General features: G+C 47.4%; 1 protein-coding gene across 1 annotated transcript in view; it reads right to left on the reverse strand.

Annotated features, from left to right (window-relative positions):
* The window catches only part of DOCK5 (dedicator of cytokinesis 5), a 218,722-nt gene that overhangs the window by 14,553 nt on the left and 185,826 nt on the right, over positions 1-18,343 (reverse strand). Inside the window, exons 41-47 of the mRNA XM_042983204.1 lie at positions 14,003-14,144; positions 11,109-11,190; positions 9,754-9,838; positions 9,245-9,331; positions 6,293-6,469; positions 1,944-2,027; positions 1,405-1,542 (exon numbers count right to left, since the gene is read on the reverse strand). Of these exons, the coding sequence (XP_042839138.1) occupies positions 1,405-1,542; positions 1,944-2,027; positions 6,293-6,469; positions 9,245-9,331; positions 9,754-9,838; positions 11,109-11,190; positions 14,003-14,144 (795 nt within the window). The remainder of the gene's footprint in view (positions 1-1,404; positions 1,543-1,943; positions 2,028-6,292; positions 6,470-9,244; positions 9,332-9,753; positions 9,839-11,108; positions 11,191-14,002; positions 14,145-18,343) is intronic.

Here is an 18,343-nt window from a genome sequence, read left to right on the forward strand (position 1 = left end):
TGGCCTGGATCTAATAAAAACGACTTAAATAGGTGTAAGTCACATCCTTCCCCTTGGAACTTACATAAAAGACAAATGTTCCGAGAAGAAAGCTCTTAAGTGGTGGTAGGCTAGGAAGTTAGGCACAACCGAACCCCTGGATGACTGAAAGCAACGATTACAAAGACGCTCAGGAGAAAAAAGGTAGCGGCAGTGGAGGTGTGGGAACGGCAGACAGGACTACACGGAAAGAAATGCAGAGCTTTGATTCAAGGAAAGAGAATCGGAAAATCGGAGTTCAAGAGTAAGACAGTTAAAGAGAGCAAGGTGAACGAACTCTCATTAAAAAGAGCAGAAAAAATGAAGCTGGATCCAGGCATGCAATCGATTGTTGCAGAGAAAAATTAGGTATTATTTATTTTTTATTAAGTAATCTTTATGCCCAGTGTGGGGCTTGAACTCATGATCCCAAGACCAAGAGTCGCACGCTCTCCTGACTGAATCAGCCATGTGCCCCAGGGAGAAAAGCTTATTGAGCGCGCGCATCAATCCACCCAACTTCTCGGGCACAAAAACACTGTGGGGAGAGATGTGTCAGAACTGTCGGAACAAATGACGAAATCACTATCTGCATTGCAAAATGAACTTCACGATTCTTTCTCCCCTTCAGGGGTGCGAACAATGTCAACTTTTCGTCAAAATAAAAAAGGAACAAAGGCTAGGAAAAACACTAAGAATTGGGCTAAACGGGACAGTAATAACCAGCATCTGGGACCAGCCATGCTCCCAAATGCTAGTAGAGTGCCCCGGGACACTATGTCCCAGACCAGCAGGATCAGCACCCACTGGGAGCACGTTAGAAATGCAAACCCTCGGGGTGCCTGGGTGGCTCAGTAGGTTAAGCGTCCGACTTCGGCGCAGGTCATGGTCTTGCGGTTTGTGAGTCTAGCACCCCACGTCTGGCTCTGGGCTGACAGCTCAGAGCCCGGAGCCTGCTGCGGATTCTGTCTCTCCTCCTCTCTCTGCCCCTCCCCTGCTCATGCTCTATCTCTCTCTGTCTCTCAATAATAAATAAACGTTTAAAAAAAAATTAAAAAAAAAGAAAGAAAGAAAGAAAGAAATGCAAACCCTTGGGCACCCCACCCTAGACCTCCTGAATCGGAAGCTCTGGAGATGTGGCCCAGCGATTTGTGTTTTCGTAAGCCTTCCAGGTGGTTCGGACGGTCACTCAAGTCCGAGAACCCCTATCTAGTATGTCAACTGCGGAAGGTCACCAACAGCACATCACGTCTTCTCCAGACCCGTCCCCCGTGTTTTCCTGCCACACCTCTGCTATTTGGACTCATCTGGCAACTGAAAACCTGATCAACATCATAACCGGTAAAGAGGCTGAGAAAGTCAACGGGCTCCTTAGACAAAGCCTACCAGTGTTATAACGCCGTAGAGCTTTTCCACTTTTTCCTTGAGCTCCCGGAAACAAGACGACAACCGGTCATGCAGTGGCTTTAGCTGCTCTGTCAGCTTCTCCCCGTGGATGCGGATCCCCTCCGTCAGCAGGGGCATCTGGGAAGAAGGGGCATGAAACGAAGGAGACACGGTTTAGGAAAGGGGATTTTTTTCAGATTGGGAGGCTGGGGAGGGATGGGGGTGAAGGTGGACAGGTAAGCTCGTAGACACAGCACGTATCGAATGAGAAAGCTACGTGTCAGTGTAGGGCTTGGGCACCGGCCACCCTGGGGTCAAGGGCTCAGAGAAATAGACAAGGATACAAGCAGGCCCGCGACTGGGGAAGGGCTGACAGAAAAGGCAAACCCTCCCGAGCCGGGGAGCACGTCTGTGGATAAGCCACTGCTAGACTGGGTGGGATGGCTGCATTTTCTCTCACTGGTCACTAAAGTAGAGACAGAGAGAGAGAGCGCGAGCGAGCGAGCGCTGTCTGGCCATACATGTCGCTAGGAGCACACCTGCAATGCTATCAGTCGCTTCAGCAGCTCAATCTTCTCCTGGTCTTCTGGATGCTCCTGCAAGTACTTCTCCGTAAAAAAAGCCTAAAAACGGGGCACAGGAGAGTATTAAAAAAAATTTTTTTTAAACATTTATTTATTTTTGAGACAGAGAGACAGAGCATGAACGGGGGAGGGGCAGAGAGAGAGGGAGACACAGAATCGGAAGCAGGCTCCAGGCTCTGAGCCATCAGCCCAGAGCCCGACGCGGGGCTCGAACTCACGGACCGGGAGATCGTGACCTGAGCCGAAGTCGGACGCTCAACCGACTGAGCCACCCAGGCGCCCATGGAGAGTATTAATTAGAACACGTTCCCATCTGTGTATTTGACCCTAGAGGGAGGGGAGGGGAGCCTGGAAGGGGGACAAATGTCTTGTTCTAGCTGACAAACCAGAAATGACTAAGGCAATCCTCCTTCCTTACCTGGGACAGCCCTTCTGCCACCGTGGACGGTTCTAAAGGTATGTGCTCTTTTGCGGTCTTTCTGAAATTGGGCAATGCCTAATCCAAGCACCTTCTCAACAATCACCAGACACACACAAGGGCACAAACTAAATAATCAGCAGCACAGCAGACTGGCATTCATTGAAAGAACTTGCCCCAAGGACCAATGCCAATGCCAATATCTGAAGGCTGTTCAGTAGATTAAGTGCACGGATATTATAAAGGAAAAAGCAAAAAACTAACAGGCTGGATATGCCTGATAGTTTTCCTGCTGCTATAAGCTGTATCACATTTTCCCCCCTATACTGAGGGAAGATAAATATCCACACCTTCTTAGTTCTCATCGATCCAGAAGGCTCTTTTGAGGACAATGTTTCGTAAATATTAAATGCACACAAAAATGTCTCGTAAATATTAAATGCAGTTTGCGTTGCGTCTTATTGTATGTCAAAACTATGTCACATGTAACACTGTCAATCAACATTCGTGGTCCCAAGGGCAAAGTCCCTCTAATAGTGAAACAAAACCCAAACTCAAACTATAATCATAGATGTTACAGAACAGACCATTTTCAAAGACAAAATTGGGGTGCCTGGGTGGCTCGGTTGGTTAGGCGTCTGACTTGGGCTCAGGTCATGATCTTGCGGTTCATGGGTTAGAGCCCCACATCTGGCTCTGCGCTCACAGTGCAGAGTCTGCTTCGAAACTTCTGTCCCCCTCTCCCTGGGCCCGTCCCCTGCTCGCACTTTCTCTCTCTCTTTCAAATAAATAAAGGAAGAAAACACTAAGAAATAAAATAAAACAAGACAGAATGAGGAAAAAAAATTAAAAAGCCTGTGGTGAACATTTCTAACAAAGTCAAAACAGGAAAACTTTTTTTTTCCTTGTACCATAGCCATCATTTCTGAGAGTGCTTTCAAAGACCAACCCTCAAAGTTCCCCTCACTCTTCTGTTCCAATACTATGGAAGTCACCTCAACCTGTAGGTAGACTCAAGAGCTCCTGAAACTACAGGATACAGTTTAAAAAAAAAAAAAAAACAGCAAAAAAAAAGTGATCAGCGACCAGCCCATTTGGTATGGAACATAGAGCGTGTTCAAATTCAACCTTGCGTGAAGATGTTACGGGTTGAACACTGGCTTCCTCCCCGCCCCAATTCCTATGTTGAAGTCCTAGCCCCGGTACCTCAGAATGTGACCTTAGTTAGAAAGAGGATTATTGAAGATGTAGTTATGGTCACCATGGAGTGTCAGAGTGGAGTCACAGTGGAGTAGGACGAACCATCGATTCCACGTATCTGATGCCCTTATAGAAAGGGGAAGGTTGGACACTGGGAGAACGCTGTGTGAAGAGGGATAAGGGGAGCCAAAGGTTGCCAGCAACCCCTCAGAAGCTAGGAGAGAGGCTGGGGCGCCTGGGTGGCTCAGTCGGTCCAACTTCGGCTCAGGTCATGATCTCACGGTTCATGGGTTCGAGCCCCGTGTTGGGCTCTGTGCTGACAGCTCAGAGCCTGGAGCCTGCTTCCGATTCTGTGTCTCCTTCTCTCTCTGCCCCTGCCCCACTTCTCGCTCTCTCTCAAAAATAATAAATAAAACATTTAAATTTTTTTTTAAAAAAAGAAGCTAGGAGAGAGGCAGGGAACAGATCTTTCCTCACAGCCCTCAGAAGGCACCAACCCTGCTGATGCCGGATTTCAGGTTACTGGGCTCCGGGACTGTGTTTTAAGTCACCCTGTTTGTGCCTTTGTCCCAGCGGCCCTAGCAAACTAACACCACAAGGGCTATAAATATATGCGGGCTGAGTATCACAAACAGGAAGCAGGACAGCACATCTGGAGAACACACGCTGTAGCCAGATTCATAGTTAGGGAGAAATGAATGAAAAAGTAGTATGGCTTTAATCTTCATCCACTTTCACCCTCCAAAGAGAAGCAGTTTGAATCTTCAAAAGTTAAAGACGATTTTTTGATGTAAGATAAAAGGCACTGAGATTCCCAGAACATTGGTTGAGTCAAGGACCGCTGGAGCAGAGTGCCCTGAAATTCAGTTTTTTTTCGAAGAGTCCTGCCTTGCGAGAGAAAAGGGCTGATGAATTACGGCAGTGATTAATGGGCTGCTTTAAGATAGGTCACCTGTATTGGTAGGTGATGATAGATTCCCCAAATTAATTGCCGTGGGGGTCATGGCGATCAAGGAATTTACCTTTTTTCTTACGCTTCAAAATATACAAACGCATACCATATTAATTAAAAGTGCAATTTAGTATTTTTAAAAGTCTTGAAATCTGTGTACGTAACCAACTTCCCCTTTAAAATTTTTTTTAAATTAGAAGTCTCTGACATTGGAAAAAACTTCATATGAAATTACGTACTATTCACAGATTACTGGCATATACGAATTTGAATTCGAACAGGGCCATTCTGTAAAAAAAACAACACTTGCAAAAGCACATCGAAATTAGTACTAGATAGTTTACAGGACACAAAAACCCACCACAATCCTTACAACGTTATAAAAAAAAAAAAAAAGGATTATATTCTGGATCCTAGTTTTGTATTGAATTCCATGATAACACTGGAGGTTATTATCAACACTAAGCACGGGCAAACACGAACTGATCTCTGGTGTTGCGTCTTTCCCAGCTGCTAGGTGTAGTGATTCTGAAGGCTGAAAGGTTGAAGGGAAAGGAGAAAAAAGAAGATTGTTATAGCAACAGCCGCAGGGCACTGCCCGTTCAGATCACCTTTGTCTCCAAGCAGACAGGAGACAGGAAGAAGTCAACACTGATCAAGCCTCAGCTATAAGGCAAGTGTTCTGCGATGTTCCTTATATACAAGATAAGCGTCCAGCCGCTTCTGCGTGGTAGGCATTTTCCTCATTTTTTCACGTACGAAGCTTGGGGCTCAAAGAGGTGACATATCTCACCCGAGGGCACACGGTGGCCAATGGGAAGCCGGGATTGGGTCACATGAGTGACTGATTCTAAAGCCCCTGGTCTTCTCAGGACTTTGTGTATAAATGGAAATAACAGAATCAGCCCACCTAATAACCACTCGCCCTTCTCGTTCATCTCCTTTTCTTTCCACTCACTCTCCCGGCTACTCCGCAGGAGCGTAGTAGCCAAATGTTTGTTTATATTCAGCAAGAGGACTCCAAAATTACTTAGCCACTGGAAACATAGTGAATAATTAAAAATCTTGCCTCCATTAATTGCATGTTTTTTTACGTGTTGGATACATTAACTCCGGTAAACAAAAATTTTTTTAATGTTTATTTTAGAGAGAGAGACAGAGACAGAGTGTGGGTGGGGGAGAGGCAGAGAGGGAGACACAGAATCCAAAGCAGGCTCCAGGGTCTGAGCTGTCAGCACAGTTCCTGAGGCAGGGCTCCAACCCATGAGCTGCGAGATCATGACCTGAGCCGAAGTCGGACGCTTAACCGACTGAGCCACCCAGGTGCCCCTAGAAGCCAATTTTAGATAGAGCACAGTTCTGCCTTTCGCACGGGTGCTTCTTCAGTTCTAGAGCATCTTTACCTCTGGGGCCGCCTGTAAGCTTTCTACTTCTCGGTGGAGAAAGGGAGAGGGAACAACAGGTAAATCAACCAGAGATGGTGTATTAGATTGATCTGTCAGTGACTCTTTATCAGGCAGTGGCCCAACCCTGCCTGAGCTGCTGAGGATCTCTAGGAGGTGTGAGGTCAGGGATCAGCTTTTCATTAATTTCATTTGCTCATTCGTAAAAAGGGCACAGTGAAAAACTCTCTCAGCCAAGTCGTAAGAAACTAATGCACCAGCCGCACAGAGCCACAGGGCGAGAGGCACGGAATGACATGGGATTCAGTGGGGATTCCAGGGCCCAGCCCACCTTTTCATAGTTGGAGTATCCCCCCATGACAGCCGGGTCTACGATGCCACTGAGCAGCATGGAGAGAGGATGCACAGAGAGGGCCCGGTCCCAGGCATGTTGTTGAACACAGTTGCTGATCTTCTCATTGGTGAGTTCCATGGTTTCTATGGCATTCTCCAGGGGACTGATTTCCTCCTGCGATAGTGGACAAGGGAGTGAAAGGGCATTTTGTGAATTCACAGCAAGTTTTGAAAAAATCCTAAGTGTTCCTCTCATTTTATTTTTAAAAATATTTATTTATTTATTTTGAGAGGCTGGGGACAGAGAGAGGAAGAGAGAATCCTAAGCAGGCTCCGTGTGCTCAGTGCAGAGCCTGATGTGGGACTCGAACTCACGAACTGTGAGATCATGTCTTGAGCCGGAATGAAGAGTCAGACGCTTAACTCAGGCACCCCCTAAGTGTTCCTTTTAAAAGGTTTAAAGTTCGGGGCGCCTGGGTGGCTCAGTCGGTTGAGCATCCGACTTCGGGTCAGGTCACGATCTCGCGGTCCGTGAGTTCGAGCCCCGCGTCGGGCTCTGTGCTGACAGCTCAGAGCCTGGAGCCTGCTTCAGATTCTGTGTCTCCCTCTCTCTCTGCCCCTCCCCTGTTCATGCTCTGTCTCTCTCTGTCTCAAAAACAAATAAAACATTTAAAAAAAAAAGTTTTTAAAAAAAATAAAAAGTTTAAAATTCTCACCAGGCTATAAAACAGTAAAGTTGTACTTGTCAAGGTTATGTCTATTTGGATCCCACACTTACTTGAAATGGTCTTGCTAAGTTGTGAAGTAAACTACTTAAAATGTCCTTAGAAAGTACAAGGATGACCTAAAAATTAGAGCTATAGTAGTGATAATTTCTCGGGGCAAAAGGTCTACCAGAAATCTGGGGGAAAAAAAAAGGCAGATGTAATAATGATGGCAAAGCTACTTTTAGGCAAAGCTTCCTCAGATATTTCTGAGAAGATAAGTGACAAGAGAGTAGCAGGATATCTGATCCAAGATACTTCTGCAACGTCCCAAAAGTTCACTGGCAAGGGGCTCGATGTTTCTGCCACAAGCAAAGGTAAGTTTTGGAAGCCATGCATTCAAACCATACCTAAGTCACCTTAGTATGGGTTCTGCGGTCAGAAGCAGCCAGAAATAACGGGATGTATTAGAATATCCAAGCTGGGGTCACCTGGGTGGCTCCGTTAAGCGTCTGATTCTTGATTTTGGCTCAGGTCACGATCTCATGGTTTGTGAGATCGAGCCCTGCCCCCGGGCTCCGTGCTAATCGTGCAAAGCCCATTTGGGGTTCTCTCTCTCTCTCCCTCTCTCTGCCCCTCCTGCTCACACGTGCTCTTTCTGTCTCAAAATAAACATTAAAATTAAAAAAGAGTATCCAAGCTGAATCTGGGACGAAAATGAAATAAGATTCAATATAGGTTCAAGCAATTCCTGTGGGCAAGTGTTCAAAGCCAGGTTTCAAGAAAACCCGCGTTCTTCATTTTAGCCACTGCCAGACAAATGACCTCCTACCACAGCCTGATTCCAAAAGTCTCTGCCCAAAAATCATATTCACACTTGAGGGATAGCGATATTATTACTAGTGGCATGGAAGACATCGGATTTCCGTTCAGATTTGTTCAGGATATATTTCCTCAAAGTGTATTTCATGCCAAGTACCGGGCTATGCTCTACAGTCACAAAAGTGATTAAGACAGAATTCATGGCGGGGAGGAGCCTACGGTTTTAGTGGCATCTCAAGACATGTAAGCATGGTAGTAACTTGTTAGAAATAAACTCGGGTTGGGGCGCCTGGGTGGCTCAGTCGGTTAAGCGTCCGACTTTGGCTCAGGTCATGATCTCGTGGTTTGTGAGTTCGACCCCCGCGTCGGGCTCTGTGCTGACAGCTCGGAGCCTGGAGCCTGCTTCAGAGTCTGTGTCTTCCTCTCTCTCTGCCCCTCCCATGCTCATGCTCTGTCTCTCAATAATAAATAAACGTTAAAAAAAAAAAAATGTAAAGAAATAAACCCGGGTTGCAACGGGGCACAGAGAAAGGGCATCTAATCCCAATTGGGAGTTTCAGAGATGGCTTCCTGGCGAAGCAGGTACCTAACTGAATTTCAGTGGGAGTTAGTTAGGTTGAGAAGTAGCACTTTGGGCAGGGAAAACGCTGCATCATCAAGGAGGGCTGAAATAGCATGGAATGAGCAGTTTAGTTCCAGAAGATTCCTGAAGAGATGAGGTGGCAGAACCGAGTCACAAAGATTCTGCATGTGTGTCCTAAGGAGCAGGGGCTTTATGCTCTAGGCACTGGGGAGCCACGGCAAGGTTTTAAGCATGAGAATGATACGGTCAGCTTTCCACTGTGGAAACTCAAACCCTGAGACAGTGTGGAAAACAAGCCTGTGAAGGCCCAAGCAGGAGGCCAATGAGGGGGCTTTTTCCACCAGAGATGAACGAGGGACTAAAACAGGGTACAGTAGTAGGAGAGCTGGAAAAAACAAACAGATTTAATAAATATTAAGAAGACAAAAGGGTCAGCTTTGGGAGTGCTGGAGAAGGGAGAGCGTGGGGGGACTGGTAGATGTGATCAGCCACGAATGAAAGAAGAGGAAATGTTTTGGGAGAGAAGAATCTGATTGGCAGGAAACTCCAAGGAGACGTTCTGAAAATGGTTTGGGGCGCTTGGTGGGATTATGAGGAGACAAGACTCATTTGGTCATAAAAGAGTCATTCACTGTGAGTGACCTTTAGGGTTGGTTTGTAACATCAGTTTTACAGAGGAGTTTTATTACACAAGCATGCCTTTTATTTCTCTTTTGGAAAACAAAAGTTGGCCAGAGGAGGCTGGCCAGCCTAGTGAGAACCGGAGGGGCACTTAACAAAGGCCCTTATTATATTTGGAGACACAAAAGAATTTTCTGAATTCCGATTCCAAATGACTCACCGTTGAAATCTGTTTGACTTCAAACCACTTGAGGATGCCAGGAAAGGTATACGCAGTCGTATACGTGGTCCTTTCGATCCACATGGTCTGGTGGAAGGGAAGACAATAGGAAGTGTCAGTTCCCAGGCCAAAATGGCCAGGGTTGAGTTCAGTGAGATTCTGTTCTCAAATGCTTCCTTAGTGAATGGGCATCAAAATGTTTAAAGCTGCAAAGGGTCATCTACTTGGGCCCTCTCACGTTCTAGAGGGGAAATGTGAGGTCCAAAGAGGCGTGGCTTGCTCAAATCATACTCAACGCAACATTGGAGCCCCACAGTAGAGCCCTTTTTTTTTGGATGGGTGCCAGTCTAGAGCTTTCCACTGAGCTGGCCTGCTGTCTATGCAGTAAGCACGTAGAACCTCTACCCCTCGGGCTGCCATCGTTTCTGCTGTCTGTGTCGGTCAGGTGGAAAGCCTCCATTTGGATGGCAACTTGACCTTGTTTTAGAGGGCAAAGTGGGTGGACTCACAGCAAATTCATTATCTGGATCCTTTTCTCCTTTCCGGAATGGCCGGGAATATTGGAATTGTTGTACTTCATTGGCTCTGTAGTAGCTGGGGAGAGAGAGACATCGCCACAACGCTGGAGTTTCTCTTAGAACAAGCGCTCCTTGAGCAAACTTCAATAAGCCCTGGGCCGCGTCTTCCACAGACCGAGTCTTATCCCCTAAGCGATCTCAAAACAGACACAGTCTTCATAAGGAAGGCGGGAGGGGGTGCACATTTTATTGCACATCTTAATTTTCTTATTTACGAATCCATTCACAGCTCGCCATTTAAAAAGGTGTATCGGGGCGCCTGGGTGGCTCAGTCGGTTGAGCGCCGACTTCAGCTCAGGTCACGATCTCGCGGTCCGTGAGTTCGAGCCCCGCATCGGGCCCCTGTGCTGACAGCTCAGAGCCCGGAGCCTGTTTCAGATTCTGTGTCTCCCTCTCTCTGACCCTCCCCCGTTCGTGCTCTGTCTGTCTCAAAAATAAATAAACGTTAAAAAAAAATAAAATAAAATAAAAAAATAAAAAAAATAAAAAGGCGTATGTACTTATATCCATATTTGTGATTGCATTTGTAATAGTTTTATCACAGTTCTAGCAATCCTTCTAATATCTTAGCTTCTGAGGAAAAAGACCGGGACCTGTGATCACTGGGGAACCCACCAGGCAAGGTGAGGTCAGCCACTCCTAAGTGAGTGCTTCCGGGTGGAATTGAGATCCAGGAGATCCAAAACCTAACAGTGAAATTCCTGATCTCCCTCTGCCTAAAAAAACTCCAACCCCCACCCCACCTGCCCCAAATCCCTTTGAGTTACCAAGCTCATGTTTTATACTGAAAATAAAGAGTTGCTGTGGTCTGAACACTTGGGTTGCCCCCAAGTGCATATGTTGAAATCCTAACACCCCCCCCACCCCCCCACAACGTGATGGTATTAGGAAGTAGCCTCCGTGGTAAGTGCTTATGTTCTACCCTCTTGAATGGGATTAGTGCCCTTGTAAGAGACCCGAGAGGTCCATCACCCTTGCTGCCACGTGAGGACACAGCAAGAAGTCGATGTCTGTGAACCAGGAAGCAGGTCCTCACCAGACACCAAAGCCGCTGGAGCCTTGACCTTGGACTTCCCAGCCTCCAGAACTGTGAGCAATGAATGTCTGTTGTTTATAAGCCACCCAGTCTGTGGTATATCCTGTTAGAGCAGCTCCAGAGGTTTAAGACAACAGAAGGTTTTCCAAACTGTAATGAGTTCCAGGCTTTGGTGTTGAGGTACTTCTAGATCAAGTGTGTCAGAGAAAAAAAATGCTTCTAAAAACAAACCAAAAGAGCCCCTCCTTACTTTAAGATCTGCTCTGGAACTGGTTTGTCCTTGTAGCTGGGAGGCAGGCTCATCACTGGCTTTACGGTGAAACACTGCATGTCTGACGAGCTCATTAAGGAAAAGGGGCTGGGCCATGAAGCTGTCACAGGCAGAAAGGACTGCTTGTTCCGCCCCCCCCCCCCCGCCCCCCGCCGGCTTTACAGATGGGACATCATGGTACCTGCATTAATTATTCTTTTTCACTGAATGCCAGGACTGCATGGAAAACAGGGTTTCCTTATGTATTACCAAAATGCCTTATTAAGCCATAATCCTAGGACATTTTTTGGTCAGACACCTGGCAAAACAACCTTGCCATAGGAAAATAGGCATCAATGAAATATCGGGGGGGGGGGGATTAGACACAGTTTTAAATAATTTCTTTTGGACAAGCATGCCTCTGACATCTAGACATCTGACAGACTCTAGAGCCTGTGCAATAGGAATTTCTGGGATCTTTGGATAGCACTTGCTGGGGACTGATGTAGATTTTCTGTCTTTCCTTTTTTTCCCCTTCCTTCCTTCCTTGTGAGGGAGGGGGAAAGGGGGAGAGGCAGAGAGAGAGGGACAGGAAAACAGAATCCCAAGCAGGCTCCGTGCTGTCAGTGCCGGGCCTGACGCAGGGCTCAGTCTCACAAACCATGAGATCATGACCTGAACTGAAATCAAGAGTAGGACTTAAGTGACTGAGCCGCCCAGGTGCCCCTGAAGTAGGCTTTCCATACGTTACCTCTAATAAAACACAACTAACAGGTGGATGTGATAAATCTTTTACAGATGAGGAATCTGAGGCTCCGAGATGAGCCAGAGCACGTAACTGGTAAATGGTAAAGCCAGGCTTCAAAGCCAGCTCGGGGGTAAGACCTGAGTCTCTGACTTGATAGTCTGAATTAGTAATAACCTTTTATTTCTGGCCCTTGCCAGTGCAGATCTACCGTTTCAAAATCTGCAGCATTTAAACTGGAGTTTCAGGCCATGCGTCCGGACAGAACAGTGACTTCAGGATTTCTGGGTGAAGTCTCTAGACCCTGGCACCAGGACAGGTACTCAGAATACAGAATTAGAATTCACAGCTGCTGGGGCGCCTGGGTGGCTCCGTCGGTTAAGCGTCCGACTTCAGCTCAGGTCACAATCTCGCGGTCCGTGAGTTCGAGCCCCGCATCGGGCTCTGGGCTGATGGCTCAGAGCCTGGAGCCTGCTTCCGATTCTGTGTCTCCCTCTCTCTCTGCCCCTCCCCCGTTCATGCTCTGTCTCTCTGTGTCTCAAAAATAAATAAACGTTAATTAAAAAAAAATAAAAAATAAGAATTCACAGCTGCTGAGGGGCGCCTGAGTGGCTCCGGGCGTTGAGTATCCAACTTTGACTCGGGTCATGATCTCAAAGCTCGTGAGTTCAAGCCCTACAGCAGAGCCTGGCTTCGGATTCACGGTCCCCCACTTACACACGCACGCTCTCTCTCTCAAAGATAAATAAGCAGTAAAAAAAAAAAAAAAAAAGAAAAGAAAAAAGAATTCACAACTGCTCAGTGAGAATCTCTCCGTGGCGATCCTCATGCATGAGAAAATCTGAGCACCACCGGGCTGGGCCTCACACCGGTCTAGCTGACAGAGCGTTTTAATGATCTCCTTTCTATCTGGATCCTCACAGAAGTACTACGAGGTATTGAGAGAAAACAGACTCACACCTCGTATATGAGAAAGCAAGACCTGGAGGAACGAAGAAGTTTCGACAAGGTCTGGTGGATATGCAGGAAGGGCCGGGGGCCAAGCGACAGGAATTCAGTTCTTGGAAGACCTCTTTTCATTCCCACACCACAGAGGCAGCTCGGTGGTTTTCTGAACCCTCATAACCGAAACAAGGATTTATCCTCAAAGACTAGTCTTTTTCCAAGTACCTACTGTGTGTTAACGGGTCGCTGTTCTCTTAAAGGTCTGTCTATTGGTCTGTTATCATCGTGAATCTTTCTACACCGGTACCTATGATAATAGGCAATATCTATTGAATTTGTATTAATACCAGGCATTGTTACTAATCTTTGACATATATTTGCTCCATCTTTACAAAAATTCCATGAGAAAGAATGAACACCATCCCCATTTTATAGATGGGAAAACTAAGGAGCATAGACATTAAGGAACTTGCCCTTAAGAGACATAGTACATGATAGAGCTGAGACTCGAACCCAGGCACTGAGGCTCCAGAGACTGTTTTTTTATCTACCATGCCACACCGGCTCTGTCTTACCTCCCTCTCTTTATTCTGAATACTGTTCAATTTTAGAACATCTTTATTTTAGTACAAAACACTTGAAAAGGCTTCAAAAATAATTTTGTCATGGAGCTCGCTTATTTACTTATTTATAAGAAAGCATGTAACAGGGGTGCCTGGGTGGCTCCTCGTGGTTCGTGGGTTCAAGTCCTGTGTCGGGCTCTGTGCTGACAGCTCAGAGCCTGGAGCCTGCTTCGGATTCTGTGTCTTCCTCTCTGTGCCCCTCCCCCAGTTACACTCTGTCTCTCTCTCTCTCTCAAAAATAAAAACATCTTAAAAAAAAAAAAAGAAAGCATGTAATTAATTTTTCAATAAGTCATTGCATGTTACAAAAGAAGAGCCAGACATCTTTACCCAGGATCCAGGATTCTGAACAGGAACGCTCTGTCCTCAAGCTCTCCATTTGGCTCTAAAACATCCTTTCCTATTCAAGATCTGCTTACCGTCTCTCTCCTCTACTTCATAACCATGAGCTAAGGACATAGGGCCCCAAAGCTTTGACACAGAATGGGAGGCTGAGTCAGAATGGTTAAACGAGTGGTCGGGGGACCGAACCCTTAGCTTCTGTGGCCGGGCCGGGCCGTGTCTCCCCAAGGCAAGGATACACTGTTTTGGGGACGACTTGATTTCCTCTCCCGGGGGCGTGGTGCTGGTCATCTTCTCGGCATTGGGGAACTGCGTCAGCAACCTCAGGCTGAAGTCTTCTCGCCTCTCGTACTCCTTCCCCCGATAGATAAAGATTTTGTTCTGCAGGTCAGAGACAGCAAGGCGGGTAGTTAAATATGAAGCCTGAAGGAGCCCTGGAGAGCCCGGTGCTGAGGAAGCCATGCCCTCCCAGCCAAAGCGCCATCAAGTTCTCACTGAATACTCACTGCGCGCCCTGCACCAACCACCCTATCCGGCAAGAGCTCATGGGTGATTTGGGCATTAAGGTCAAGGGCATAAAGCTGCTTCTGCAGTGCTTCTCGTAGTGTGGCCCAACGACCACAGACCAGAGGAGTGCTCTGCACTCATCCACAAGGCAATGAGGGGCTTGTGCCCTGATATGGATCTGTGATGTCACCGGGCACAGTGTTGAATTTAGCAGATTTTTTTTTTTTTCCCATAGCAAGACATTCTCAATGAATTTAGCGGATTTTTTTTTTTTCCCCATAGCAAGACATTCTCAGCGGTTTCTTCCCAGGCAATCCCTCCTCCCATCAAGATCCAGTAACGGTCTGTGGACCAGCGCTTGGAGTGGCACTGACATACAGGACGGGAATGCGTGAAGAGAGTCAACACAACAAACTTTCACTTGGGAAGAACAGGAATGCTTTAGAGCAGTCCCTAGATTATCCCGAAAACCACCGTGGAGGGCAATGTCAATGTCTCAAGGAAAATAACTGCACTAAATACTGTTCTCTCCATTCTAACCTACATTCTTCTTCTGTTTAACAAAATTAATAAAATTGGGCTTTTTTTTTTTTTTTTTTTTTAAAGAAAGAAGTTTCCTAAGTCTCAGGCTTAGGAGTAATCTGATTCACGGCTGATGTCGCCCAAGTTAAGTTCTAACGCAGCCACGGTTTGAAGGTTTCTGCTTACCAGCTCATCACAGATGAGTACTTAGCATTGGCAGCCCAGACATGAGCCATTTTTTTTTTTTAAACATTTATTTATTTTTGAGACAAAGAGAGACAGAGCATGAACGCGGGAGGGTCAGAGAGAGAGGGAGACACAGAATCTGAAACAGGCTCCAGGCTCTGAGCAGTCAGCACAGAGCCCGACGCGGGGCTCGAACTCACATACCGCGAGATCGTGACCTGAGCCGAAGTCGGACGCTTAACCGACTGAGCCACCCAGGCGCCCCAGACATGAGCCATTTTTAACTAAAACTGGGGCCCATACTGTCCGGGAAAATCGCTTTTAGAATTTACTTGTCCGTTCACATAACCAACACGCATTGGACAAACACAGTGGACACGCTAAGACACGAGGGATAGGATGATGCCCCCACTCTCACAAAACTCAGCTTCTGGCAGAAACAGAAAACAAGTAAATATGACAGTTGATACAAGTAACTTGAAGGCAATGTATCTTGTAGGATAAATGCTGATGGCAGTCGAAATTGCCAGATCTTTGGGAAGGGATGACCAAAGTTTTCCCAAGCCGGGAAAGATTTATGTGACTAATTCCTGCCTCGTGAAATGCCATCGTTCAGGCACAGCGGCGGCAGGCAAGGAACCTGAGCACAGGGTGGCACTACGTGTGGGACGTGGGCAACAAGGTGAACGGGAGCAGACAAGCACAAGGTCAGCACGGACCAGCCCGGATTGCAAGGGAGGGCTTCAGGGACGACGTTGAGATTGACCGGGCCCAGGTGGACAGATAGGGTAAGGAGAGGAAAAGAGAAGGGCTGGACCACCAAAACAGGCACGGTAAGTGAACAGAAGGATAAGGCCACGGGGCAGACAGGATGGAACTGAGGTAGAAGAAATAAGCTTGGATAAGCCAGACCAGTGAAAGGCAGGGCACAAGTTCCGAAGGCCCAGGGAACGTACTGGAGGTTCTGCAAGGAGGGAGTGATAGGATGACAGAAGCAGTCCGGACAGGCTCGTCTGAACAGTGGAGTGCACGTTCAGCTGCAGGAATCCTAGGCAGGACTGAGTGGGGGAAGGAGAAGCTACGAGATCTGGTGTTTGACTCTGGTGTTTGGTGAAGGGCCAGCAGATGGGGAGAATCAAGGGGGATTCGGGGATGCCTGGCCCGGGAGCAGGAAGAGCACGTGCCGCTGACAGAAACGGGGACGAAGGGGACCGGGCTGGGCTTGGGGGGAAGCGGACAACACAATTTCAGATAGTCTGAGTTTGGGGAAATAGTCCGTAAGACAGAAGGGCACGTAGGTCAGATCACTGAGGAGGCATTTATATTTTCCAGCACCTTTGATAACACAGAGCATCCACAAACCACTTGACGGCGTGTAAAGCACTCCTACGTGCTACTTATTTCCTTCTGAAAACGGCCCTGTGGAGTGGGCAGTATTTCTCCAATTTACACATCAGAAAAGGCGGAGGTCATAGGATTTGGCCGACGTCACAGAGTCACCCCGCCGATGATCTGGACCCCGATGTCTCAACTGGAAAGTCTAGTCTCTTGGCTGGCCCACCGACCCACGTCTGTTATGTCACGTGACACAGCAGTCACACACAAGTATGGCAGGCACCACTGCCTCACCAGGACTCGAGTGCCGAGACTGAGGGCCGATTTAAGACTAGAACCTACTGCAAGGCTCCTTCCTAGACCCTCTCCCCTTGGTGCCCCATTCTCTTTCCCTACGCTACCTCATCCAGGTGCAAATAACCCACCAACTTTATCTCCAGCCGGGAACTTTCCGTTGAGTTCTGGATCCATACATCAGATTGTTGACTTGCATCTTTCGGATGTTCCAAATGTACCTCACACGGAGTATGGCCGAAACCAGACTTTCACAAAGAACGTATAAAGATGGGACAGGCCCTCTGCCTCTGGTACCCAGAGCCATCTGCCCCCATTCTCTACTTGTCCTCTTGGCCATGCGCTTCCAGGCTCAAGGCTTCCGGACCTGCTGTCCTCACTGCCTGGTACCCCATCTCATCTCTTGACGGTTGCCTGCCTTATTCCCTCTCTTCTTTCAGGTTTTTGCTCAAGTGTCATTTCCTTACTGACACCTTTCCTATTCACTCCATTTAAAACTGTAGCTCCACCCCCATCACCTGCCTCTCTATTCACCTTCCCTGACGTCTTCTCCTTGGTACTTACGGAGCGTCTACACGGCGTGAGGCATTGTTCTAGGCCGTCTGACATACTAAATGTCTCACTTACATTTTGTGTGTGTGTCCAAGCTAGTATATAAGCTCCATTATTTCAAGGATTTGGGTTGCTTTGGACCGTGCCCCCATGCCTATAATATAACAAGGCACAAAGTAAGAGTTCAATAAATATTTATTCAATGAACGGATTGACTCTATCCTTTTCCTTTACTGCTCTTAGTGGATGGCTCCACAGCCCCTCTAGTACACAGGCCAGAGACCTACTCTCCTCCTTCGTCACGCACATGCCCCAACAATAATCACCAAGTACGAAATCCCTCCATTTTTCCTACAGCTACTTCCCTAGGCCATCCCGACATCCCTTCTCTCAAAATCTGCGATAGTTTCTAGTGGCTTATCTATACACATCCGACCACTGCCCATACCAGCCAGACGATGACCTTGCCAACACCTAGAATCCACAATGGCTCCCTCCTGCTCTTGGGATGCTGACAACACAGCTGGGGCAACCCCACGGCCCTGCCCGGTGTGATCTCCCCCACACTTTGTGCCTCAACTCCCTGCTCACCTCACTCTCTCTGTGACCACCGTGCTGGTCTTTCATTCCCAGGCACAGCCATGCCCTCACCTGCCACTTCCTCTGCCTGGAATGTTTCTTCCTATCACCCTGATCTCCATAACACCAAGCTCACATTGCAGTCAGAACAGCAATTTCCCAGGAAGTCTTTCTCGACTCTTACAGAACGCAGGCGTGATTCGCAGAGAGTAAAATCTACCCTGTTTGCTGTAAAATTCTGCCAGTTTTGGCAAACATAACCATGACCACAATCAAGATACAGAACAGTTTCACTACCACTCAAAATTTCCTGATACTTGTGAAGCCCAACCCTCCCCAACAGCTACCAGATGACGGCTCATCTGTTTTCCATCTCTACGCTAAGCGTAACAGATGCCATATAAAGAAAATCAGAGACGGGCGCCTGGGTGGCTCAGTCCATTAAGCGTCCGACTCTTGGTTTTGGCTTAGGTCATGATCTCACGATTGGTGAGATTGAGCCCCGCATCAGGCTCTGCTGACAGTGTGGAACCTGCTCATATTCTCTCTCTCTCTCCCTGGCTCTCTGCCCGTCCTCCACTTGTGTGCTCTCTTTCTCTCTCAAA

Source organism: Panthera tigris, chromosome B1 (genome assembly GCF_018350195.1).
Source record: "Panthera tigris isolate Pti1 chromosome B1, P.tigris_Pti1_mat1.1, whole genome shotgun sequence".
In the NCBI taxonomy this organism is placed as follows: domain Eukaryota; kingdom Metazoa; phylum Chordata; class Mammalia; order Carnivora; family Felidae; genus Panthera; species Panthera tigris.